Source organism: Balaenoptera borealis (genome assembly GCF_965194805.1).
Source record: "Balaenoptera borealis genome assembly, chromosome: 21".
Taxonomy (NCBI): Eukaryota; Metazoa; Chordata; class Mammalia; order Artiodactyla; family Balaenopteridae; genus Balaenoptera; species Balaenoptera borealis.
The window spans coordinates 19,544,309-19,572,232 of record NC_138880.1 but is presented as its reverse complement, the minus strand read 5'-3'; the positions used below and the strand labels follow the sequence as shown (position 1 = coordinate 19,572,232).

The 27,924-nt window shown below is 42.2% G+C and overlaps 1 protein-coding gene and 1 long non-coding RNA gene across 3 annotated transcripts in view; one reads left to right on the top strand and one right to left on the bottom strand.

Moving 5' to 3' along the window:
* Nucleotides 1-24,910, bottom strand: part of ZDHHC2 (zDHHC palmitoyltransferase 2) — a 70,355-nt gene extending 45,445 nt beyond the window's left edge. For both annotated transcript variants that reach the window (XM_082374813.1, XM_082374814.1), the window contains exon 1: nt 24,651-24,910. In XM_082374813.1, the coding sequence (XP_082230939.1) occupies nt 24,651-24,777 (127 nt within the window). In that variant the 5' untranslated portion in view covers nt 24,778-24,910. The remainder of the gene's footprint in view (nt 1-24,650) is intronic.
* On the top strand, nt 4-7,419 carry LOC309619575. The gene is made up of 2 exons (XR_014239042.1): nt 4-2,702; nt 2,747-7,419. It is a non-coding gene; the product is annotated as an uncharacterized lncRNA (long non-coding RNA).
* Nucleotides 24,911-27,924: the final 3,014 nt, after the last annotated feature.

Below are 27,924 nucleotides of genomic sequence, written 5' to 3'. Positions count from 1 at the left end.
CCTGCGCACCACAACGAAGAGTAGCCCCTGCTCTCTGCAACTAGAGAAAAGTCTACGCGTAGCAAAGAAGACCCAGTGCAGCCAAAAATAAATAAAACAAATAAATTTATTAAAAAAAAAAGACAAACAGAAGAAAACACCATTAATTTGAATCATAAAAGTGGAATCCCAAAGCACACCTATGTTAATTCTTTCTTCTGTTGACTTAAAAATTTCAAGAACAAAGTTATTTCTTCTACCTGTCATCTTAGCACACTGTAGAAACTCAACTAGTAATCTGCAAAACCAAGAGTAATCTTATCTGTACCGCCTGCTAGCATACATCCCCAGAAGTGAAGACAATACCTCATTACACAAAGGAGACAGAGACGACCAAGTGGTTCATGATCCTCTAAAAATTAAAAGCTTGAAGAAGACACTGGCTTCAACTTGGCTTCAAGCAACTTTGAAAGAAGATAGAAAGGTTTTATACGTTTATAGGGTTTTTCCTTCCTAATTTTGGCTCTTCCTTAGTATTTTACTTTTTAATAGTTCAGTTTGTCAAAGTGAAGAAGAATCTTACTAAGCACAACCGAACTAAAGAGCAAAGGCTCTGGATAAAGACTGGCAAAGCTCCATCCTATCTCTGCCACTTGCTGGTTTACACAGTGATTCTACATATTCCATCACGAAGTGAGGGTAGTAATAACAACAGCAATATCATTAGAGCTGTTGTGGAATTAAAAGAGGTAATACATGTAATGTACCTAACATAGTACCTGGCACACAGTAAGCTCCCCAAATAGACAAACAATTATAATACATGATATTTAATTTTGCAAACACTAACTGTAATAGATAACATATAGGAAAGGGGACTACAAATGAAGAAAAATTACAGAGACAAGTAGTATTTGTACAGACCTTTGAAAGACATCAATGCAAAATTCTGACTAAAAATAGACTTTACAAAGTGAAAAATAAAAGGTGAAAAATAACTTAGATCTCCATACCTTGCCTTTGTATATAGATGTGCCATTCCAGAAACGTGATAAATAAAAATGGTGGTACTGATCCTTACACAAGGTAACGATGAGATATAAAAACTTCATTCCTGATGCGGCAGTCAGCCCATGTGAGAACTTCACTTAAAAGTGAGAAGATCTATTTTGGATGAGACACAATCTGTCCAACTTAATGAATAAGAACAATGACTTTTTTTTTTTAAAGGCCTAAATCTTATATTCATTCCAAAAAAATTAGATGCAATTTACTCTTGGGAATAAGAGCACTGCTGTTATTACACTAAAATATTTACCCTTCATACATCTGGTGACCATCTAAATACATAAAATAGTAACACCAGGGGTCACGATTTTAATTTTCATTTTAAAAACTTAACTGCCTAATTTTATCTTGGATTAGCCTAATTTCTTTCCAGTTCCAGAGACAACAATGATAATATGCTGCTTTAGAGATCTCTAACTTTCAATCTACCTGCAGGACTTAAAACTCCTCCCAGATTAAGTGCAGTACAACTAGGCAACAAGAACTCTGCCTTGTTGAAAGATCCTAAAGAACGGAAGTACTTTCTTGGCACTGGTGGTCTATTGGAAGAGAGAAAGTGGGAATGATAAATTATTACCAGTGTTTGCAAGAATGTTCCTTTTGCCAAGAGCAAAATGAAGGCCTTTAAGAATTACATCTTGGGGCTTCCCTGGTGGCACAGTGGTTGAGAGTCTGCCTGCCAATGCAGGGGACACAGGTTCGATCCCTGGTCTGGGAAGATCCCACATGCCGCGGAGCAACTAAGCCCGTGAGCCACAACTACTGAGCCTGCGCGTCTGGAGCCTGTGCTCCGCAACAGGAGAGGCCGCGATAGTGAGAGGCCCGCGCACCGCGATGAAGAGTGGCCCCCGCTCGCCGCAACTAGAGGAAGCCCTCGCACAGAAACGAAGACCCAACACAGCCAAAACTAACTAACTAACTAACTAAATAAATAAATTTATTAAAAAAAAAAAAAAAAAGAATTACATCTTGGAATCTGGAAGTGTCAATATAACCGCAAGGCTGGTAGGTCGGGTGGCCAGTTGTGTTTTCCGGCCACCCTTTCTGCTAACCCTCCTCCTCCCTCATTAATCATTCCTCTAAGAAACAGAGTGGGGCATTAGAGAAAAGGCTGATTGGTCAGCCATCAGTTTAGCGTTGATGCATGATACTTTTGTTGTAGTACTGGTCTTTAAGAAACTCTTGTGTAAAAATAAAACAGATAAAACCAAAGTTGAAGAGTCAGACTGTCAGCCAAAGTAGTAATCCCTAATATACAAAAGGATGAAAAACTGCTTCTTATTCCAAACCTGACTTGAGTAAACATCCTTAAAAATGCATACAAAAAAAATTAAAAGCATACCTCACTTATCTCTTCCGCATGAATTATCAAGCAGTCATTTAATCCAGGGGTCAGTAAACTACAGTCCTCAATCCAAATCTAGCCAGCCATCTGCTTCCGTAAATAAAGTTTTTCGGAACAGAGACACGCATTCATTTACATGGCTATTTCTGTGCTACAATGGAGAGTGGGTAGTTGTGACAGGAAGAGTATGGCCTGCAGAGCCTAGAATATTTACTATCTGGCCTTCTATAGAGAATGCTTTTCAACCCCTGTATAAATATAGTTCTCTAGAGGAACAGAACCAATAGGGTGTGTGGGTGTGTGTGTCTGGGTGTGTGGGTGTGGGTGTCTGGGTGTGTGGGTGTGGGTGTGTAGAGAGAGAGAGGGAGGCCAGAGGAGGCAGGAGGGAGGAGGGAAGGAGAGAGAGAGAGAAGAGAGTAGAGAATGAATGAATATGAATTTTAAGGGTTGGCTCACAGGGTTATGGGAGCTGGCAAGTCCAAAATCTACAGAGCAGGCTGGCAAGCTGGAGAGCCAGGGAAGGGTTAATGTTGCAGTCTTGGGTCTGAAGGCAGACTAGAGGCAGAGATGCTTCCTCTTCAGGAGACCTCAGTCTTTGCTCTTAAGGCCTTCAACTGATTGGGTGAGGCCCACCTACATTATGAAAGGTAACCTGCTTTACTCACAGTCTACTGATTTAAATGTTAACCACATCTAAAAAATGCCTTCACAGCAACAGCTAGACTGGTGTTTAACCAGACAACTGGCCACCACAGCCTAGCCTAGTTGACACATAAAATTAATCATCACACCCTGCATCTAGAATCTAATTTTATTCTAGAAATAGTTTACTAAGAAGACATGTGTTGATCTTTTGTGTAAGTTCTGAAGCCAAGTGTATTATTTACTGTAAATTAATAAATTGGAATTATAGCTAGCAAAGTAACTACATAAACTAACTTTATGTATCTGCTAGAGGGAAAACAATAATAAAATCCTTTGTCATACTCTAAAAACTTGACTGCAAATAATCCTATTCAAATTAACTTTATATATACCCCCATATGATTCCCTAAGGATGCTATCCAACCCTATTTTCTAAAGAGCTCTAAAAATATTAGAGCCGATTTAGTCTAGATTGATTTAAATTCAATCTTGATTAAAAGCAAAGGTTCGTCTCAAAGATCTTTCCAGCCCTATATTTTACCAACTGATTTTTTAAAATTTTGCTTCGGTGATTATACAATTGAGAGTTTGCTGTCAAAAATGTTATCTATTGATAAGTAGCAGCCTACCTCTGTTAGTCAGTAGCTTGAATCTAGTTCAACGTTCAGTCCTAAGTACATCCAAAATCCAAAAAACTTCAGATACTAAAACAAGCCTTCATAGTAGGTAAAAAAAAAAAAAAAGTACTTTCCCCCTTAAATTAGCAAAGAACAGTTACATAATTTTTTCCAGAACAATCTGTTTTGGGGTATTTTCATCACAAATGTATACGGCTGTGATTTTTTTCTTTTCTTAATCTGAATTTTCTTTTTCTTGCCTTCAAATTCAAACTCTGTTTTGGAAGAATAATTTACTTTTTATTGCATAAACACAGTACCTTCTCTGTATAAATCCACTAGGGCAGTCTGACATAGATATGTCTTAGCCCCATATATTCAGTCTGATAATGAAGAACACCAAAAGTAAAGAATTGGTTCTAATGAGTGAATCTGAAGGATAACTTTATAGCCAAGCTCTATTTTTTTCTGCTTATCTTTAACTCATCTATTGAAAAACAGTCACTGAGTCTACCATAGTTACACCACTGAGGATGAAATGGTAAATGAGACTCCATCCCCCTGCTCAAAAAGCCTAGAGTTCATGGGGCCATTTTACTTGGAAGTTGAAACTAACGGAAAAAACAAGGATATTAAATCAGTAAAACATTTTCAATTAAGAAACAGAAGCCCCTCAGATTCAGAAAATTAAGATGAAAATAGGAAGAGTGCTACAAATATACTTTAATATCTCCTGTCCTAACATCTCTCCTTTGACCTCAAGTCTCTAGCTGCCACCCCATTTTTCTGGCCCTTTCACAGGAAAACTTATTTTAACAATCATCCAAACGCACTGCCTCTACCCCCTAATTTCTTTTTTTTTTAATTAATTAATTTATTTGTTTATTTATTTATTTTTGGCTGCGTTGGGTCTTCGTTGCTGGGCGCGGGCTTTCTCTAGTTGCGGCGAGTGGGGGCTACTCTTCGTTGTGGTGCGCGGGCTTCTCATGGAGGTGGCTTCTCTTGTTGTGGAGCGCGGGCTCAGTAGTTGTGGCACGTGGGCTTCAGTAGTTGTGGCTCGCGGGCTCTAGAGCAGGCTCAGTAGTTGTGGCGCACAGGCTTAGTTGCTCTGCGGCATGTGCGATCTTCCCAGACCAGGGCTTGAACCTGTGTCCCCTGCATTGGCAGGTGGATTCTTAACCATTGCACCACCAGGGAAGCCCGTACCCCCTAATTTCTTGTTACTTCCTCGACCACCACCAAGTGGTTCTGCACCCCCAACATTCCACTGCTATCAGTCCTGTCAAGGTCACCAATACCCTCCCTAATTCTTGGTACTCAAGTTACTCTAACAGAATTAATTACTCTCTTTTTGAAATGCTTTGTTGAACTGATGGTGAATTCTTTGGTGAAACCAGCCAGTGAAAACCCCTTGAAGCAGAATCCTTTGTCCTTTCAGCTACCTTCCAAGAAGCACTAGTTCACTTTTAATGTTTTAGAGATCAAATTGGGTCAGTAGGAGAAATACATCAAATCATTCCCATGAATAGTGGTGACACTGCTGCTAGACCATTTTAATAAGAGAAGCCACCTCAGTGAGAAGCCCGCGCACTGCAACGAAGAGTAGCCCCACGCTTGCTGCAACTAGAGAAAGCCCGAGCGCAGCAACAAAGACCCAACGCAGCCAAGAATAAATAAATAAATTTTTTAAATAAATAAATAAATAAAAACAAAAACTTGGGGCAAAAGTCATTCTACAAATAGAATCGGTGGGTTTGTAGGAACTGTTTTGTCAAGGACAGGAAAGCAGTTTCAGAATAGACACAAAGAATAAGGGTAAGGCTTCACATCACCTGGACCCAAAAACCCATGGTTTCCCATGTGGGTTCTCACGGTTACATAAAAGCCAGACCTCACAGTGCCAACCACAAACACGGGGCAGGCAGTCTACATTCCTTGTCAGATCCCCATACGGTTCCTTAAACACTCATTCTGCAATAAGAAAACCATGGTTTCTTTTAAAATGTCAATTGATGTCATCTCACTAAAAACCCTTCCGTGGCTTTGCACTGAATTTACACTGAAGTCCAATCTCCTTACTCAGGCCTCAGTGTGCCAACATGCTCTGGCTCCTACCCACCTCTCCAAGATCACTTCTCATCGCTCATCCTCTTGCCCACTAAGCTGCAAACGGGCTGCCTTCCAGAACACACTAAACTTTAGTGTCTCTACCTTCTTCACCTGCTGCCTCTCCTGGCTCACTCCTGATCACCCTTCAGCTTGCAAGTTGCAGGTCAGTTTCTCATAGAGGTTCTCTTGCCCAGTACCCAGCTACAATCCTTACCACCACACACTGTTTCTTTCTTAGCACTTAGCACAGCCTGTAATTGTTTTTATTTGTTTCTTTTCCATGTCCTTCACTGAGGTTTGCATCCTGGCTCTGTCCAGTTTGATGTTTTATCTCCGCCTAATTACTTATTCTCTCCTCAGTCTTATCTCAATATTTATCTCATTGAGTTGTTTTGAGAATAAACTAGGTAATGTAAGTAAAAACACCTCGAATAGAAGCTGGCATATATGAGGAGCTCAATAAATGTTAGATGAATATGGAGCATAAATAAATCACGAAACAGTGAAACCTTAAGAGTAGGAGTTCCCCAAGGTTTAGTGTCAACAGTTTTATAAACAACCTGGAGAAAGAAGCACACCATGCATTTTTAGCTTGCTGGAGTGCTACAATTTCCTGGACAGTGAAATGCCAAGTTGATGGAAATAAATTGCTGGAAGAACTTTCGAGTGTGAATAAGCAGAAAAATGCAGGTGAATTACCATGTGGGCAAATTAACATAATGAGAAAACACTAAACCAGTGAATTTTAAAACTACATTTTCTTTCCCTACTCCTTCCAGAACTCTTTTCCTCTCAACTCCACCCCCATCCCCACCCGACCAAGGCCTGTCCAGGTTCTGATAGGGTCTGGCATGCATCAGCATCTCAATGTGAGGAGTGGAGGAAATTGTGTAATCTGGGGAGACGTAGGATTTCCCAGGTGGTCTGATGCATCCCCCCTGCCTCTACCCCAGGATTTATGTCTAACAAACTATACTGACCTAAACTAGATGTTTTGTGTGCTAGAAATTAGCAAACAACCATGGAAAAATGGTCAAGGAGAACTTCTCCTGAAGAATGGCACAATGCAACAACAAAGAAAAAAAAAATGAACGGCAGTAAACCAGTCAATATAAACCAAGACACAGGAAGAACAGGTTATGATGTCCATTGACAGAGGAATGGATAACGAAGATGTGGTACATATATACAATGGAATATTATGCAGCCATAAAAAAGAATGAAATAATGCCATTTGCAGCAGTATGGATGGACCTAGAGATTATCACACTAAGTGAAGTCAGACAGAGAAAGACAAGTATCATATGATATTGCTCATGTGTGGAATCTAAAAACACGATACAAATGAACTTATTTACAAAACAGAGTCACAGATGTAGAAAACAAATTTATGGTTACCAGGGGGGAAAGTGGAGGGAGGGATAAATTGGGAGATTGGGATTGACATATACACACTATTATATATAAAATAGATAACTGATAAGGACCTACTGTATAGCACAGGGAACTCCAGTCAATAGTCTATAATGGCCTGTATGGGAGAAGAATCTAAAAAAAGAATGGATATATGTATATGTATAACTGATTCACTTTGCTGTACACCTGAAACTAACAAAACACTGTAAATCAACTATACTTCAATAAAAATTAAAAGAAGGGCTTCCCTGGTGGCGCAGTGGTTGAGAATCTGCCTGCCAATGCAGGGGACACGAGTTCGAGCCCTGGTCTGGGAAGATCCCACATGCCACGGAGCAACTGGGCCCGTGAGCCACAATTACTGAGCCTGCCCGTCTGGAGCCTGTGCTCCGCAACAAGAGAGGCCACGATGGTGCGAGGCCCGCGCACCGCGATGAAGAGTGCTCCCCACTTGCCGCAACTAGAGAAAGCCCTCGCACAGAAACGAAGACTCAACACAGTCATAAATAAATAAATAAAAGAACGTGAATTTCTTTTAAAAAAAAAAAAAAAAAGGTGTCTATCAGATTCTCTGTCCATTTAAAAAAAAAAAAAATTAAAAGAAAAAAAAGAACAGGTTATGATCCAAAAGGTTATGCAAGTCATATGTTATCTGGGTGGTTAGGCCTCCATATCAGCCATCAAAAGTCTTTCTAATGCTTAATGTACCTGAAACAACATTACAAAATTGTGAATTAACAATATTACAAAAATTAGCTACTCTGTGTCAGGGGAGCCTTTTTGAGTTTGGAACATCCAAACTCACCTCCCTTCCACCAGGGTAGACAAGAGGCTGCCCTCATTCTCTTCCCCTACCTGCTGGGCTATGAGAGCAAACGTTCCTCCCACCCCAAGTCTTCAGTGATGACCCCTGTATTAGTCGGTCTGGGAAAGTACCACAGACTTCGCGGCTTCTTTATCAGACAGCTATTTCCTCACAGTTCTGGAGGATACAAGTCTGAGATCAAGGTGTCGGCAGGACTGGTTTCTTCTGAGGCCTCTCTCTTTGGCTTGTGGATGACCATCTTCTCCCTGTATCTTCACATAGTTTTCTCTCTGTATATCTTTAGAACCAAATTTCCTCTTCTTACAAGCACATCAGTCATACTGGATTACGGTCCACCCTAATGACCTCATTTTAACTTAATTACCTCTTCAAAGGCCTTATCTCCAAATTCGGAAGTCCTGCAGGTTAAGACTTCAACCTATGAACTTGGGGGAAGACACAATTCAGCCCGAAACACTCTCTGAAATAAGCCTGCAGCTCGAGCAGGGTGAAGGCTGGGTCGTGGTGACAGGGCATCACTGGGCTGGTGGTGGGGGGAGGTCAGATGACGAGGGGCAAGAATAAACTAAAGGAAGGGAGCGCTTTGTTAAATGTTTACTCTATGCCAGGAACTGTGCTAATTCTTTTCAAATGTTTATCTCATTTAAACCTTACAATAATCTGTAAGGAAGGTATTATTATCATAATTTTAAAAGTTGGGAAAACAGTCTCCCAAAAGTAAAATAACTTTCCTAATGTCATTCAGTCATAACCTGTGGTGCTAGGATCTACATATTAGGTCTGTCTGACTCCAAAACTCTTTCAAGGACTCCACCTGCCCTCCCAGGATGTGTGACATCTGGTGCCCCCGAATGCATATCCCTTCCAGGCTTCTTTGTCCTGGGCAGCTGTTCCTTGCCTGGTTGCTCCCACACAGTGGCCCCTCTGTGTTTAACACCTGGGCCGCTACCTGCTACTTGTGATGAGGGATGTTCTGGAGATCAAGGTTTAAGACGTCCTCTTTTTGTCACCCTTCCTCCACCAACCAACTTAAACATAACCTGGAAGCAGGTCATTTTACAAACTTTGGGCACAAAAAAAATTCAAATATTTGGTTATATTTCAGTGCTGAGAGCTTGGCTTTCCTGAGTTCTCAATTCAAGAGTTGGGGAAGGAAGAGAGCTCCGGGTTCCGAGGATAAGAGTGAGATGGTGATGCCGGGAAGAGGATTAGGAGAGGACACTGGGACTTCCTGACCCGCCTTCTCAGGAGCAGAGGGAGAGATCATTCTTGAGGTCAGTACAGCTCAGGTACACTCCCTTACGGGAAGATCCCTCACTTGTAGAAACTGGCAATGAAGAGCGACGGAACATACATCTGTCCCAGAAAGGGAATTTGTAATCCCTACCGTTATCAAAATTTTCCAAGTTAGAAGTTCTTCTCTCTCTCTCTCTCCCCATTTCTTTAGCAATTTGACCAAATCATTGTTCTCAATACCTAAGAAGCTCTACTCTGCAGAAACATTTGGTGTAAACTCTGACTTTCCCAACTGAAGGCTGGGAACACACCGAATGTTTGTACTTAATTATTAGGGATGTGTGGGTTTTCTGATTTATCAGTTTTGAAAGGGGAATGAAGATTTTGTCTCACGATTATGGCCCTGAAAAAACTCACTGCCACTTTCGTCTCGGCAAAGAGAAAGACAATTCCTGACTCACCGAGTGTACTAAGCAGTACTGTTAAACAAGGGAATCTGATCTCAGGGCTGGTCCCTGGCTTAGTGTCCTCACTTCAAAGCTTACTCAATGGAATCCTATGATCCCTCTGTCTCAGTTAAAGTAGAGGAGATTCCCAGTGCCAGCAAGTTGTACAGATTTCAAGGCAGGTGAGTTTATTTCCTTGTTAGACAGAATTGTACGGGTCCCCCCTCTTCCACACATGGCTACAGCTCAATTCAAGTTCCAACAATGCCTGGGTCTTTTCAACTCCAGTCCCCTTCCTTTCCAATTCCACATGCCCTTCTTTGGGTTGGCCCTGAGAGGCATGACCGACTCCTCTGAATCAGGCAGGTTGGTGTGAACAATACACCTTCAGCAAAGTTCTACCCGGTTCCCAAATAATGGTTGTCTACTATTGGGGGAAGGTCAAGCAGAGACTTCAAATCCTGAAAGCATCCCCTTCATTAGTCAGAACCCAAATTTTAGAACTGGAAGGGCCTTAATGATTATTTTGCTCAGTGTAACTACTCATCTTTCTTATATATGTATGTATTTATGTATTCGTAGTAAGCAAAAATCCCACTTGTATTTTGGTTATTTCAGCATTTAAAAATACACATATAAGATCAGATGGAAAGAATTTTTGTAGTGTATTTTTTAATGTCATTAGATCAATCCCTTATTACCTGGTGTACTCAGAATTATCAAAGAGGACAATACTGAGAGAATTTTTTTTTCACTACCAAACATTAGCTTTCTGATTTATTAAGTAGAAAAATCAGTGCTTCTTGTGTGCTTCTCCATGGAAACAGATAACCTTCTAAAACTATCTCCCGGGGTTAGCAGCTACATGTTGAGTACCAAATGACCAGGGCACTTATAACAGAGCACATATAACATATTTAAAAATTAAACCAATATTTCTAGGCTCACGTAAATTATCTGACACTTCTATAGTACTCCAGAGAAAGAAACGAACGGGACAAAGCTATAATTCCAGCCTTTGTGTTTATGATGTTCATCAGAATAGAATTTACAGTGGCACACTTGAAGGGATGAATTAAAAGATTTAAAACCACATTAGCACCAGCAATAATTACTGCAGTAGAGCACTGAGTCGCAATATCTATTAAAACATGCAAAGGTATTAAACTATTCACTGACTCACCCTTCTGTACTGGGTATTGAAGGGTGAGTCAGTATTTTCTTTTATAACAGTATTTTCTTCACTGTCATATATTCATGAAGTAAACTTCTCACACACACAATCTTTCTTTGATCTCAGCTTGAATTACAGTATGCCTTGTTCCTCTTACTTGCAGCAAATCATACCCTTACTCTATACTGCATTTACCAACAGCACTAGCACAGCCCACCGGCCAGTAATTGCCGTGATAGTACCTATATTCAGTTGCAGCAAAAGCAAATTTGACATAGTTGTAAACTGGCAGGTCACAGATGAAAGACGGGCCCTACTACTGCTTAAGGCACAGTATAAGAGCACAATAGTATACAAGTACCACCTAATTATAAGTAGACGTATTCATTAATGTAAACAGGAAGTTCTACGCAATTGTGTACAGAACTAAGACAGTCATCAATGCTTGGACTGAGTCTCTTTCTCTGCTCAATGTGTGAGCTGAATCTCATGTTTCCTACTTGTTTCTCTCCACCAATTAATGTACTGATTTTTGTTTTCTGTTCCTGAAACCACTGTCACTTACTCTAGATCTGCAGGCAAAACAAATACCCTGATATTCATTCATGAATCGTGTTCACTCCCTGTGCTGTGTATAAGGACCTAGCTCATGATTAACACCGTGGGATACTGACGCATCCACAGACACAGGTATGTTTCCTCGACTTCTCCCCACCAGCTCATGCCACCAGCTCATGTTTACCCAGTATATGTACCATTTAAACTCATAACATGTTGCTCTTTAAAAAGATAAAATTTCTACCAGTTATCATTAGTGCTCTGGTTACCCAAAAATTGTTGTTGAATTTTAGACTACGTACAGTAGGCCAGCAGCCCTCAACATTTCTGCCTTGGCCGTACCTGATGGCCGGTGTTCTCATGAGGGACACAGTCCCTAGGAATGAAGAAAGCTACTGCATGGGCAAAATGGAGTTACTCACAATTCCCTGACCACCAGCTTTCCTCCTGCACTGTGAAAGGGCAAGGTAGTTAAAAACTACTCCGGTGACATTGATATGGACCTCACAGACACTTCCAGAGACCTTCAAGTTTAGATATGTTTACAAGGGTATATACAGGCTTCTCTGGAATCACACTTCCATCAAAATCACCTGCTCCAAGAAAACAGCATGGCAGGCCTCAAAAATTAAACACAAAATTACCATATAATCCAACAATTCCACTTCTGGGTATATACCCAAAGAACTGAAATCAGAGACTTGAACATGTATTTGCAGATGAATGTTCACAGCAGCATTATACACAATAGCCAAAAGGTGGAAACAACCAAAATGTTCACCAACAAATGAACAGATAAACAAAATGTGGTGCATAAGACAATGGAATATTATAGACCATTAGGAATGAAATTCTGACACATGCTACAACATGGATAAACCTTAAAGACATATGCTTAAGTGCAATAAACAGACACAAAAAGACAAATACATGGTTCCACATATATGAGGTACCTAGAATAGTCAAAGTCATAGAAACAGAAAGTAGAATGGTGGGTGCCAGGGGCTGGGGGAAAAGGAGAATGGGGAATTATTGCTTAATGGATGCAGAGTGTCATTTTGGGAAGATTAAAAATTGCTGGAGGTGGATGGTGGTGATGGTTGCACAGCAATGGGAATGTACTTAATGCCACTGAACTGCACACTTAAAACGCAGTCAAAATGGTAAATGGGTACAATGGCAAAATTTTATGTTACGTATATTTTATCACAATAAAAACATTTAAAAATCACCTGCTCCAGAGACTATTCCCAAACCACAAATTAAACTAATATTCACCTGTAGCTAAAGTTTTCTTTCTCATCTCTGGTTATTTCTACAATGAAGGAATTTTGTTGTTTGATCTTTTCAAGGAAGTAAGCTCAGAAGTGGTAAGTAAAGAAAAACAAAGCTTTGCTGAGATGCAGATGTCTAGCTAGGCATTTCCACCGAAGTGGTTCATTCATGAGTCTTCCCAGATTCTCAGTGTCTGAGATTCAGAAGAACACCTAGGCAAAATTACAAATTCCACACTTCCTTGGCCTTTTTCAGTGAATGAATGCAAAATCCAAAGACTTCAAGGGTCTTGGGTATTTTGGGATATTAACTGCATACATGTGTCCATCTCAGATTGACAGCTTCAAATTAAAGTTAAATTATGTACAGCATACTCTAAGAAGACTGGGGCAAGGAAGGGGGAGTTGAATATTTTAGAAAGTCTTTCTTTCTTTTAATCTAAAATGGGTAAAAATTTTAGCATTATAAGGGGAGATTTTAGTTAGCTGAAAACTTTTAAAATGGAATATAGCAGCTCTGGGCAATGCTGGCTAAGTTTGAGTGCTTCCTGCAAATGCATTTCACTCATTTTTTTAGTGATTATTTTATATTTATATATTAGGGCAAATATTTTGCATATTCTAAATTGTTCTTAATCTTTTAACTTTTCAAATGGGTTATAAAATTAATGTTGTCATCTAAATCCTTATTATAAATGATTACATTTCAATATTCAGAAAGAAAAAAAAGAGGCATTTGATTATTATATTTGTGTATTAGTTCACTAGGGCTGCCATAACAAAGTACCACAGACTGGATGCCTTAAACAACAGAAATTTATCTTCTCACAATTCTGGAGGCCAGAAATCTAAGATCAAGATTTAGCAGGTTTGGTTTCTTCTGAGGCCTCTCTCCTTGGCTGACTTCTCCTTGTGTCTTCACATGGTCTTCCCTCTATATGTGTGTGTCCAAATTTCCTCCAATCATATGGTATTATGACTCATTCTAATGACCTAATTTTAATTTAATTACCTCTTTAAAGGCTCTATCTCCAAATACAGTCATGTTCTGAGGTCCTAGGGGTTAGGACTTCAACATATGAAATGGGGGGCGGGGGAAGGGTACAACTTGGCCCATAATAATTTGAAACCGTAAAAATATTACAAACTCATTTACGAACATCTGAGTGATCAAATAATAAAAAGTTAAGCAGGTAATTCTCTCGTAAAGGATTCACGTTCTTTGAAGCTTGAAATGTCTACTGCGATCACAAAAGGCTCATTAAACAAGTTCAGTGGGCATCCATTCCTTGAAGAGAAGTATGTCTTGAACGCTACTCTGTGTCAGGCATCAAGGCTACAACTGTAACCAGACATTGTTGCTGCTCTCAACGAAATCTTCTACAGGTAATCTTCAGATAATAAGAAAGTTAAGCTTATCTAATAGAATAAGGTCTTTTTAATTTGGATTGAAGGAATAACAGATATCCCAGCGACTCACACACTGCTATATGTGTTTCATTTTAGTAAAACTTTAAAAATTAAATTTGGGGGTCTTCAGAGCACAGTCAGTAATAAATTAAAACAAGAGTTCAATCTCACATTGTTAAATTCTCAGTCCTTATTTTACTTGACGTATGAGCCTATCTGTCAACATCGAGTGCTCCCTCCTCCTTGACACCTTCTCCTCCCCAGGCTTCAGGACCCCACATTCTCTTAGTTTTCCTCCACTTCACTAGTTGTCCCTTCTCAGTCTCCTTTGCTGGTTCCTACTCATCTCCTCAACTCTCAGTGCTGGTCATCTTTGGTCCTCGTCTCTGCTCAATTTACGTTCACTCTCTTGTTGGGACAAATGTATCCGATGTTAAGTCTTTAAATCGATTTAAACGCTGAGGACTCCCAAATTTACTCCTCCCGTCCAGACTCTCTTCCCAATGCCAAGCTCATCTACGCAACTGCTCACTCAGCAGCTCTGTTTCCATGTCCACATAACACTGGTGATCTACGGTCACCCCATCCCCACCCAGCTCCGCTCTACCTACATCTTGTGCATCTCAGCTCATCTCCATTCGTCCAGTTGCTCAGGCCAAAACACTGGCATCGATTGGCTCCTTCCTTTCTTTCACAACTCACAAATGTCTGTCAGGAAATCCTGTTGTCTCTAAAAAGAAATGCAGAAGCTGGCAACCTCTCTCCCTTCCCACTGTCCCCACCGTGGTCTGACACATCATCATTTCTCACCTGGATTGATGAAGCGGACAGCCCAGAGTACGCAGCAGCCAGGATGATCTTTTTAAACGTAAGTCACAGCATGTCACTGTGCTAGCCAGCACTCTGCCACGGATCCCTGTTCCACCCCAAGTAAAGCCAAAATCCTCACAATGGCCTATGAGGCCCCATAATCTGTACCTCTTCTGCACCTCTCTGACCTTGTCACCTACGTCCCTTCCCCCTGCTCACACCCCTCCAGCCAAAATCACTTTGTTCCTCCTCTAACACGCTCACACCCTCCTGCCTCAGGGCCTCCATACTGATGGTTCCCTCCGCCTGAGATGCATTTCTTGCCAGTGCAAGCATGGTTCAATCCCTCAGCATCTTTGAGTCATTGCTTAAATTCCTTGACCATCCCACCACACACACACACACACACACACACACACACACACACACGCATGGATAAAAAGATGTGGTCTATATATACAATGGAATATAGCTTGGCCATAAAAAAGAATGAAATCTTGCCATTTGCAGCAACATGGATGGACCTAGAGTGCATTATGCTAAGTGAAATAAATCAGTCAAAGAAAGACAAATACTATGTGATTTCACTTATATGTAGTATCTAAAAAACAAAACAAATGAACAACACAACTAAACAGTCCTAGATACAGAGAACACACAGGTGGTTGCCAGAGGGGAGGCTGGTGGGGGGAGGAGAGAAATAGGTGGGCGAGATTAAGAGGTACATACTTCCAGTTGCAAAATAAATGAGTCACAAGTATGCAAAGTACAGGGTGGGGAATATAGTCAGTAATTATGTAATATCTTTGAATGGTGACAGATGACAACTAGACTTATTATGGCGATCTAAAAACTAAAAAAGGAAAACTTCACTGGCATTCCCAATCATTTTTGCTCTGCTTTTTGCTTTTTTGTCATGATACTTAGGACCCTCTAACACATTATATAAGCTACTGTGTCTCTTATTTGTCCTTCCTATCCTCCAACTAGAATGTAAACTCTAAGAGCCGTTAACAAATATTTTTGAATGAATGAATAAATTAGAAAGGTACTCAATAAATTATGGATGGTTTGAAATGCATTCAATCCTTGGATTTTAAAATTGCTTGCTAAAATGCAAGTTTATGGGGGCCTACAAATGAATCACTGCTCTCCACCCCCTCCAACCGACATACAGCTCTCAGTTCTGCATATCTTAGTTTTTAGATATGTCCTAGTCCTGGAATAAGCTGCATTTCATTAAAAATATGCTATAATTAAAACCTTGATTAAGTCCAGCTGGTCTCTGCCCTTCATCCCTTCACACTAATGGACCTCCCTGGAGGTGCCCTGTATAATCACTAGTCCTAGTTAAGCACATAAATCCCTTATTGCCTTTCTTCCTACAACATGTCACATGGAGTTGGCCACCAAGTAAAAAACCTGATCACATATTAGTCCCTGCAATTCAGAGCAGGCTTGGGACTTACAGTTTGAGGCTCATAACACTGAAATCTTTTTCTCGGTTGGTAAATGGTACCAGGTGTCTCTCATTAGGGCTCAGCATCAGCTGTTTTGGAGCAGGCTGTTTTTCCCACTATCATATGCCCAATGTGAATTATACGGACATTACAGAGACTGTACTTTAAGTTGCACCATCTCTCACATCCCTACCAATTTGGTGAAAAGCCACACTTTAGATTCAGCCACCTACTACCTCTCCTGAGATGACCTTCGGGCCCCCAAAACCATCAGGGACACAATCTAGTCTGAGTTTTCAGTCACCTCATTCTAAACATACTCATTCAAATACAGTGAAAATCCATTTTTTACATAATGCAATAAACAAAGTCAGAAATTTAATTTTATCTATATATATAAGAAAATAGATAAGCATTACAAAGCATTCCGGTCTGCCAAATTTCCCCAAGTTACAATCAAATAAATCTATAAAGTTCTTGGAAATACATGAGCTGCTTTTTACAAGGACTGTATCTATTATAAGATGACCATGAAGATGAACAAATTACCTTGAAACTATTGTACTCTTTGGATATTTGGTTTTAAAGGATGTAGAGAAAAAGGTTTTTTGATTATTGCTTGGTGTTTATTTTACTGACAAACTGATCTGGACCATTCTGTTCCTTTAGGGTGGCGATGCTAGTGAATAAATCCAAAGAGGTCAAAATACTTTAAGTATAGCAGGAAAGCTTAATTGACACTCTACATGAGGAGAAATTTCAGGATACCATGGAGAAATACTGGCAAAGAAATAAAGCTCAGTCATCTGTAAAAGCACTTCTCTTTCATTTGCATTTAAAAATGTAATCAACAACATATCTAAAATGAACTACCATCAAGTATGCATTTTAGAGTGCAGAGAAGCGCTAAGATGATAAATGCAGCAGATATTTTTGCTCCAGTGTCTCCCAAATAAAAATGGATTTTTAACATTTCTGGCACAAATATTTATAATTGAATTTAAAAGTCATAGTCAGATGAAAAGTCAAATTAGGAAAAATGATACACAAATGTTTCAAATGTGATTTAATTTTAAAGGAAAAATTTCAGGCAATCATAGCCGGTTACTTAATTGCTAACATATGCTTCTTAAGAAATCAGGTCATCTACCTCCTCCCAGCTGCCCTCACCCCACCCGCTGCCTTGCAAATTCCACCCTTTTCCATTCTCAGCATTTGACTGAGATAACAATTAAGATATCATAAAACTACCCTTAAAAGAATTAGAGAAAAATATTTCAACAATGTTTAATGGACTATTAAAGAAATTAATTCAATTATGTTATACTTTTACTATTAATTCTCTGTTATATATCTACATGGTAATACAAAATCGTAGGCTTCCACATACTATTAAGACTATCTTTCTAAACAATCTTTGTAAAACTGTTTGCCCAACGGAGAACATTAAGAATCTATGGCAGGGGCTTCCCTGGTGGCGCAGTGGTTGAGAATCTGCCTGCCAATGCAGGGGACACGGGTTCGAGCCCTGGTCTGGGAAGATCCCACATGCCGCGGAGCAGCTGGGCCCGTGAGCCACAACTACTGAGCCTGCGCGTCTGGAGCCTGTGCTCCGCAACAAGAGAGGCCGCGATAGTGAGAGGCCCGCGCACCGCGATGAAGAGTGGCCCCCGCTTGGCGCAACTGGAGAGGGCCCTCGCGCGGAGACGGGGACCCAACACAGCCAGAAGTAAATAAATAAATTAATTAAAAAAAAAAAAACAACAGTCTTTAAAGATTATCTTTATAAAAAAAAAAAAAAAGAATCTATGGCAAATCTATCATTTTGCAAGTAAGATGAGATAGTATTTCTCCAGTCATCACAATGTTGGAGTCTCAGGGGACCCACGAACTCACCACTTCCTAGAGGAAAGAAGGCTGAGAGACGTGATACAACAGTCAAAATGCATGAAATCAGCAGTATAAATTACAACATGTAAGTCCTGGTTCCATTTTTCTGAGAAGAAAAACCACAAATTTTCCATCAAGATGAAAAAGAAAAACAAATGAAACAAAGATCACTGAGAATCTTCTCACTGAGAACTCTCCATCTACACTAATCTCTGGAATATTTGTCCTTTTGGTTTGTTTGGTTTTTGTCCTCCTGGCACTTCTTCCTACCACGGAGGCCAAAGAGATCAAACACCTGCTCTTGCTAAATAAACCCTGTTGCCTGGGGTGTGGGCACGACAACAGGTCAGCCAGCTGATGCTCCCAGGACCATCCTTACGGAGTCACAGGGAGCAGGGGTGGCTCCAGGGCTCGGGATGGCTGGCCACTAGGGCAGCAGCTCCCGCCAACGGTATGACATCAGCTCTGCTTCACCCACCTGCTCTTGGTTTCTGCTCATTTTCTAAGCTAGGTTCTCCAGTCTTCCCATGGATTCAATGAGTTGTGTTCAGGAAGTTCTCACATTTACCCACCAAGTCACAGGCCCTAAGCTGAGAGCAGAGTAAAAGTTGCCCGAGCATTAGGTAAGAAATGAGGCAACTGAAACAACCACGTAGCATGTAGCTGAGGCAAAAATTACCGGTCATAATCTCGCTCTGAGGTGTTTATACGTGGTAGATCGATAATATGATTAGCCAGGCATTACCAGTGAAGCACTCTCCGTCAGCTCGTCTCACCTGCTGTATTGATCGTTCTGATTTAACACTGGCACAGCAGCCAACTCACAGGCTCCCGGGACTGGGGTGTTTCATTTTCCATTTCTCCTTCCTGCCCCTGTGCCATGCGAGCCGCATTTTGAAAGTTACCAACCCTTCTCCTCATGCGCAAGCTGGAGGAAAGGCTTTAGTTTTGTTCTGTTTTGCTTTTCCAGAGGCAATTTTTCCCCTTAGCTGTGAGGAAAATATGTCTATTCAGTTCTCCTCTAAATCATCTCGGGGGAAAAAGTGCCTAGCACATAACAAAGGTTCAATAAATGCTTTTGAATGAACCCTGCTCAAAACCCTCTGAAGCTGGCCTCTTTTTAACCTTGCGGAAATGCACCTTCTCTAGAGACAATTATCTTGACTTAAGAAACCACCCCTTCAGCTTCTGCTTAATTACTGGAAACACTTGAGCAAGTATTTATTTTGACAGCATGGACACGGCATTCTCAGTAAGCATTTGAAAGTAAACTTTTTTTCTCCACAACAAACTTTAAATTGAGTTTTGACTTCTAGACCCTCTTCTCTTACCTATTTACATTATACAATTGTTTCATAAAAATCAAACACATTAATTCATTCGACTTTTAGTGAGCACCTCTGCATGCTAAGTACCATGGTAACTGCGTTACCTATGTCATCTCTAATAGGATTTAATAGCAAACAGTAATGCTGCATTGTCCAATATATAAATTAAAAAGCTTTCTGACACACTAAATGGAACCAAGAAAGCATTAAGCAGAGTCTTTTTTTCTCCTTTCCCACTGACCATTTATATTAAAGTCAAATGGTACATAGGTCAAGAATTTGGAGTACATCACATTTTATACATTTGAATTTTAGATTTGAAGAAATGCTGAGTTCTTATCCCTCTATTTGGACAATTAAAAATCTTGAAAGTATTTGATAATATCAAGAAAAGTTAAAGAACTAATATATTTTAAATCAACTGTCAACAAGAAATAATTTCTAAGTATTTAGGCATTAAACATTTAGCATGTGTACATCTTCTATGGATGTGCTTTCTGTGTCATTTAAAACTACTTTAATAATTATAGATGGTAACACTTGTATTCTCAAGATCATTTGTTAGTAGTTTTTTCTAAAAAAGTTTTAATGTCCTGCATAATTTTTAAAAATGATAGTTTACCAATAACAAAAACACAGTTCTTTCTCTGTGGGGCTCAAATTCATTTCATGATGGAAAACAACTTAGAGCCCCATTCAGTCTCCATCCTTGAACGTGCAATGGCCTTGAATTAATGGTAGATCACAACAGAATCCACGTATGAGGCTTTATATGTTTTATCCTTAAAGATATCCTTAAAAGAAGGAAAACGTAATTTTCTATCTCCTAAACTGATCCCTAAGTATGCAGACTAATTCTTTGAATTCTTGAACATCTTCAATAATCACTGTGGAATATAAGAGGTTGCAATCATTTCTGAGAGGTGTTTATTAATAATAAAGACTGCAAAACCATGAGTAAAACCCCAATATTCTAATGGTCTAACTTCTAACATACTCCAGGGTCAGCAATCTATTGCCCAAGGGCCGTCTGGCCTGCTGACTATTTTTATAAATAAAGTTTTATTGGAACACAGTCACACCCATTTGTTAAATTATCTGAAGTTGCTTTTGTGCTACAACAGTCGTGTTGAGTGGTTGTAACTATCTGGCCCAAACTATAAACCCTTTGAAAATTGTGAAATCATTATATAAAGGCTGTTTCCCTTACTTTCAGAGCTGTGTTAACTCTTATTAAACAACAACAATAAAGTTTAATGGACTTGCTAAAGGACTTCATTGGGCTAGAGAGATGCGGTGAGGGGTCTGCAAGGAAAGGGAGACATTTGAACATTTGTACCACAGAAGCTGAAGTCACATTGGTTAATTTGGAAGAAGGACATAGAACTGGTAGCAACTCTTGGACATTTAATGTCTGCATCTACAAATGCCAGAGACAGTTGGCCTAAATGATCTTTAAGCTTTGCAATCTTCATGATTCTCTGAAATGACTTCAGTAAATCCATAAGCAAACTCAGAACCATATGAGCACACAACTTAATAATAAATGTTTCATGGCACCTGCCAAAGGTGAAGGCAGGGAAGGAATACATTTTAGAAAAGTGAAAACCAAAATTATTAAACAAGGGTATGTGGAGCTTTCTGGTACTATTCTTGAAACTCTTCTGTAACTTTGAAATTATTATCAAATTAAAAGGTATAAAAATAGTTAAAACAATTTTAAATGTTAGCACTTAAAAGGGAAAACTTCAGTTACCGTATTCAACAAAGTTAACACAGCGACTGCCATAATGTTTCTGGAAAACACATAAGCCATGCTTAGTATGTTCCCTGAACCAAGCATGCCTGCAGATTACCGTCATTCCCTCTATTCTGCATCCTAATTACCCACCTTACAAATTTTACCCTTTGAATTTATCTTACTTTATGGAAAATGAGCTAACTAGTAATTAAAGGGATCAAAAGACAGATAAGACACAAAAGAAGCTGGAGTGGAGAGAGTAGTAGGAGGGAGAGGGAGGGACTAGAAGAGACCAGTTAATCAATTAACTAGATAAACATGTTCTGAAATGATCACAAATAGCAGCAGCTCTGTATTCTCTCTTCTTTGGTAGACTAGGAAGGAAACTTACCCCAAATACTTGACTCTCATACAATATATGTACATCCCATATATTTTTTATGTACACATATTCCAAAGAGATATGAGTTTATTTTTTCTAAAATACAAACACTAAGCAAACATTATGCTAATTGAAAAAGTGCCTAGAGAGCCACACACATCCACGTTGTTAAATATAGAAACTAACTGTAATGAGAATCATTATCTCCAGTTTCCAAGGATACCAGGGTAAGCACTACTCCTAAATTGCAGTTAATTCAGCAAAGGGAACAAAGTAATTTATATTCAGGGTCATCTCTGCTGACAGCAGATACAGAAGCAAGGCCAGGGTAAACCGCCCTGTTTTTCTATTCTGTTTGTTACTCACTCTAATTCCCAACCCCCAACCCCCATCCTCTGGTCCCAACCCTGGCCAATGTTTTATGGGTAAAATTTGGAAAATCTGATGGTAAATGGCAACTTCCAAGAGAAACAGAATCCACAAAGGGCAGGGCCATCAGAGATGTGAATAATGCTGGGGGGTAGGGAAGGTTGGCATTCCTCTCTGCTTTGTTTGTGAAAAGGAGAGAAGCCTGGTTTTGTGTGCCTGCCACACTAGTGGCCCTTTTCCCGGTGACTGTAAGGGAACTGTACAGTTAATTTCAACTTCCCACCCAACCAAGGCTATCCAAGCTTTTAGAGCTTACCCCTCCTAAACTGCCATAGCGTCTAGAATCATTTTCAATTTGCTGTCTTCTTTACTCTAGGATCTAGACTTTTCATACGATTACTTACAATTTGTTTCTATAGCTTTAATAGAAAAACTACTTTCTGACAACTTCAGAGAGATTGCCTCTGAATCATTTCGTTGTTGTTTATTCAAGGCTATTTGTTGATCGCTTTCAACATGACAGGCATTGTACCAGGCGAGGGAGGCAATGACGAGAAGTGACATGAGACTTCATTTTTGATCTCCAGGGAAAGTATCAAAAACAGGCCATGTCACTTAGGCAGTTTAAAAAGAGGCATTCCCCCCTCAGTCAAATTTTCACTTACTAAAATAGTGATGTGGATTTCATGGATATTTTAGATTTACCTTAAACTTACAGAAATTAAAAATATATAAAATATATATAAATAATATCCAGATAAAACAGCGGTTTTCCATTTAGCTCCTCCCCCATCACCTGTCCACTCAATACAGTAAGACATCCTATGTAGAACTCAGCTGGGGCAGAGGTAATCGTAAGGGAAGAAAAGCTCTCCCAGCCTTCATGTGTTTCCTCCTGATGGGCATGAGACTGCATCAGGCTAAGCTTCTTAGCTTAATGTGATAATGTAGGTGAATAAATTGCCTGTTTTGACAACTGAGGCCTTCTGAGACTTTCCTCTTTTGCACCAGCTACAGTAATTTAAACTGCTCACTGCTTCTAAGAGGAGAAGGAATGAAATACAACAAACGTTTCTAATAGTTATGTAACATTTCAGTATACCTCAATAAGACAAGTTGTTTTAATATTAATAGCTAATACAAAAAGTACAACATGTTTCTGAAAATTTTTTCCTATACATTTTTGATAACTTGAATGCTACATACTCAGTTGCACTGTCTTGATGATTTCGGTACCCAATCCTTTTCTTTTTAAAAAAAGCTACTTTTGTACTGAAATATTGTTTCTAAATTCAATAAACAATATAGTAATAATATCGAATTTTAAAACTATATGAAATGGGAAGTTAGTCTCAATTCTGTTAAAAGTTATGTCAGTAATTATTTTGCTGTATTATTCTGACACCTATCATTTCTCACAAGGGGCAACATTTTGAGGTAAGATGGCTTCAGAGAAGATTCTATGTCTGAATCTTGCAGCTTGCAAAACGCTTAAATTGAGAAGGTTCAACTAAACAGGCCACTATTTAACCTTTCTCCTGGCCTCACCCTGCTCCGGAGGGCGAAAACACAAAACACAAAAAGCGTTCTCAAGTCACTGGCAGAAAGGTCATCCTCTGGTTTATCACCTTTTCTGACAACACGATGAGCTTTCACAAAACCTCTAAGGTAGAAACCGGCTTACATTAAGGAACAGAATTGTATTCCCTAATCGTGCGTAATCAACTTTTTTTCTTCTCATCTTCAGCGCTGCAAATACCCCATCCAACCGATTCTGGAGCCTAAAACTTGGACTTGAGCCACTTGGCTCTCTGGATGAAAAAACATCAGATGGTCGCCTCCTTTTTCCCTTCCATTATTCTAACATCTAAATTACGGTCTTGCGTACTGCATATATCTTCGAAAATACTTTATAGTAGCTCACCACCCACCCACCTCCACCTCCTCTTCACTAGCAAGTGTCCAATTGGCAATGCTCAAAGATCATAAAGGCAGCAAAAACGCCCCTGAGGGCTGTCACCAATTTTTAAAAAGTGGATTAAGGACAACCAGAAACGGGCAGGTCTGACACGCGAGGCCACCGTCCCCCGCGCGGGTCTGGCGCAGCTCAGATCCTGGGCCCAGCTCGGAGCCCTCCAGCCTCCAGCGCAGCCTCCCCGGGCCTCAGCCCTCGGCGGAGGCTGGGGCGGCGCACACCGCCGTTGTCCCGGGTGCCGTCCTGCCGAGGGCGGGGGTGGCTGCGCTGCGCGAGCGTCGGGGTGGAGGTGGCACCGTAACCGGAGAGTTGCGAGGGGAAGGCGACGGTAGCGCGAGCGGAAGGAGGCTGCCCCGAGGCTGTTTTCCACCGCGGCGCCGGCCGAGAAGCAGCCAGTTGGCGGCGCCCGGGACGCGACAGGCTCCGGGATGGGGAGAGCGGGCGCGCGGCGCCGTGCGCTCGGCGTCCCCGCGTCCCGGGACTGTCGAGTGGGCGGCGGAGGGGGCGAGGGGCGAGCGCAGAGGCCGCTGAGTGGCCGGGCCGGCCCTCCGGGGGCGGGGGGAGGGCCGAGCGCGGGCGGGCGCGCACTCACCTATGCACAGCTGGATGGCGTAGGCGTAGTAGGACCAGCCGAGCAGGAGGCTGATGAACACCACGGGGATCCAGTACAGCACCCGCCGGCACCGCCGCCTGACGCTGCCCGGGCCCGAGGGCGCCATCTTCCAGCCGCATCCACCTGCCCAGCTCCGCCGCCGCCGCCGCCGCCGCCCGCGGGCCTGGCTCCGGGGCTGGCTGGCCGCGCCCGGCGTCCCCGGCGGGACGGGCCCGGGGGCGGCGGCCGGTTGCTCCGCGGCCACTGCCGCCGCCGTGGCGCTAACTCCCCATCCCGCAGCCCCGAGCCGGCGCCGCGGACTCCCGGCTCCTCCGTCCGGCGGAGGCGGTGGCTGCGAGAGGAGGGCGCGGAGAAGGCGGACGGGGAGGAGGCGGAGGCGGAGGCGGAGGAGGTTGGGGAGGAGGAGGCGGTGGGAGCCTCCGCCCCGCCTCCGCGCGTCCCGCCCGCGCCCCAGCCCCCCCGCGGCCGCCTGCCCGGCGCGGCCCGCTGCGCCCTCGGGCGGCCGCTTGCGGCGCTCCGAGCCGTCCCCGCTGCGCCCCGGGGCCTCGTGCCCTCGTCGCTGGGCACCTCAGGGGCGCCCGAGGCGGGGAGTGAAGGCGTCCACCTTGGCCCTCCCGCACCCGGCTTGGCCCCTGGGCTGGGGCGAACGCGCCGGGCAGGGGGCGAGGACCCTTGGCGGCGGACGCGGGCCGCGGAGACGCGCGCGGGGCAGGGCCGGTGAGGGGCAGCCCCGGGAGTCGTGCGCACTGACCGGACCCCTCGCCGGCCCCGCGCGGAGGGGGCGAGCCGCCACCCCTGGGGATGCGCCTCGACGAAGTCCTTAGGCGCCGAGGCCAACGTCCCTGCCTCCTGCTAGGAAGGGAAGCCTCAACTTGCGGGTCCCGGTCAACAGGCGGGGGGCGGCGAGGGCGGGGCTGGTGCTCCAGACCCGGAGGCTGGCGCGAGCGGCCGGGGCGCCTCCTTTGCACGCGGCGTTTTGGGGGGACGCGGGAATGCACCACCAAGAGGGGCTGCGGGGCCGAAGTCCGCCGTGCACTGTGCGTGAGGAGGAAGCACCTTGGGTTGTGAATCCAGAGACCACCGGAGTTAGAAACACAAATCTTGTGCTCTGAGAATTTGAACTCTTTTAAGCCACTTAGGGATTGTAGGAGCAGCCATCTATCTCCACCAACGCCTCCCGCAAGGCCGGGGCTTCTCTCGGTGTACGCTTTTTTCCTAGCCGGTTCTTCACTACAGTGTTTTCTTTTGTGGTGGCAATTCTCAACTTAGCATACAGCTGGTTCTAAAGTGATTGCTAAAAACCCCGAAAGAATCCTGAAGGTAGTGAGACTGAAGGCCCGGCCTGATGGTTGCTGAAACGGAAAAGAAACGAATGCTTCCGAGATTGTTTTCTTTCTCCTTTCCTCTGATTATGAGCGCACCTGACTCCGCATGGAAGCACCCCAGTAAATGGAGTGTCTCTGAATTATGTGCATAATCATTATATATAATGTGCACGATTTTAACATTAATGAATATATGTGTGTACACCACACAGCAACCGTATTGGATGAAATTACTTCGTATTCATCTGTAGAATGAACAAATAGAAAGAAGTACTGGGGCTTCCCCGGTGGCGCAGTGGTTGAGAATCTGCTTGCCAATGCAGGGCACACGGGTTCGAGCCCTGGTCTGGGAGGATCCCACATGCCACGGAGCCTCTAGGCCCGTGAGCCACAACTACTGAGCCTGTGCGTCTGGAGCCTGTGCTCCCAACAAGAGAGGCCGCGATAGTGAGAGCCCCGCGCACCGCCATGAAGAGTGGCCCCCACTTGCCACAACTAAAGAAAGCCCTCGCACAGAAACGAAGACCCAACACAGCCAAAAATAAATAATTTTTTTAAAAAAATACTGATTTGCATAAAGAAATTTAAGCTCATGTCTTTGCGATTATCTTTCTGAGATCATTTCTATCCCAGTGAATCACTGTATATTGGTATAACGCCTTATACCCTTTATGGATATCCTATAGGGTAGGTTAATATAAGAACATAACTTCCTTGGAATCCTCAGCTTTTCCCATGGATATCAAATTTATGCTCCCAGTCCGAAGACTCTAAAAACAAGAAACAAAACTTCGTACCAGGACTGAGATACCTCCACAAAATGAGAAAATGAGTGTTGAAGGTCACTGAAGAATTCTAAGGAATGAAAAGTAAGGAATCAATTTTCCCATACTGGAAACAGTGGAAGAAAGCGCAGAGTGTGCCTCTTTAGATATTAGATGCTATAGCGCCCTGTGCTGCTTCTCTGCAAACAGTCTTACAGGGTCTTGAGATCAGAAATGGAGAACATTCGACAGTTTTCACATCTTTTACCCTTTTGGAAGAATATGCAGGTGTAACACCTTTGAAGGAGGCTACTTTTTTTTTTTTTTTAAGATGCTTTTTTAAAAACTTTTATTTTATTTTTGGCTGCATTGGGTCTTCGTTGCTGCACGCAGGCTTTTCTCTGGTTGCGGTGAGCGGGGGCTACTCTTTGCTGCGGTGCTCAGGCTTCTCATTGAGGTGGCTTCTCTTGTTGCGGAGCACGGGCTCTAGGCGCGTGGGCTTCAGTAGTTGCGGCATGGGGGCTCAGTAGTTGTGGCTTGCGGGCTCTAGAGTGCAGGCTCAGTAGCTCAGTAGTTGTGGCGCATGGGCTTAGTTGCTCCGCGGCATGTGGGATCTTCCCGGAACAGGGCTTGAACCCATGTCCCCTGCATTGGCAGGCGGATTCTCTACCACTGCGCCACCAGGGAAGCCCCGAGGCTACATTTTTATTACGTATCTAACATGTTATTGTTCATATTTATAATAAATATTTGTGGAATAATCGCAACCTATTTTGAGTCATTTTAAGAGTGCTACTATTACTGAGTTCTCCAAGGGTATCACTCTTACCTAAAAAAAAAAGTCTAGCTCAGGAATGATTGTCTCTAAAGCCACGTGATGATAGGATTTAGCTCTGCCTAGGCTCTAATTAGACAGGCATGAGCATGCATGCACAAATGTAAGCTCTTTGGAGAGTAGCCAATCTCTAGATATTAGGCTCTGATGAGAGTGGAAAGGTAACTTTAATTTTTAGGACTAAAGAGCCTTTTGTTGTTGTTGTTGTTGGCTTTATTTAAAGCTGTGCATCAACAAGAAAACAATTTGAAGGTCATCAACCGTTAAGAAGAAACTTCACTGGAGACTTACTCTTAAGAGAGAAGTACAGAAGGTTCAACTCACCAATT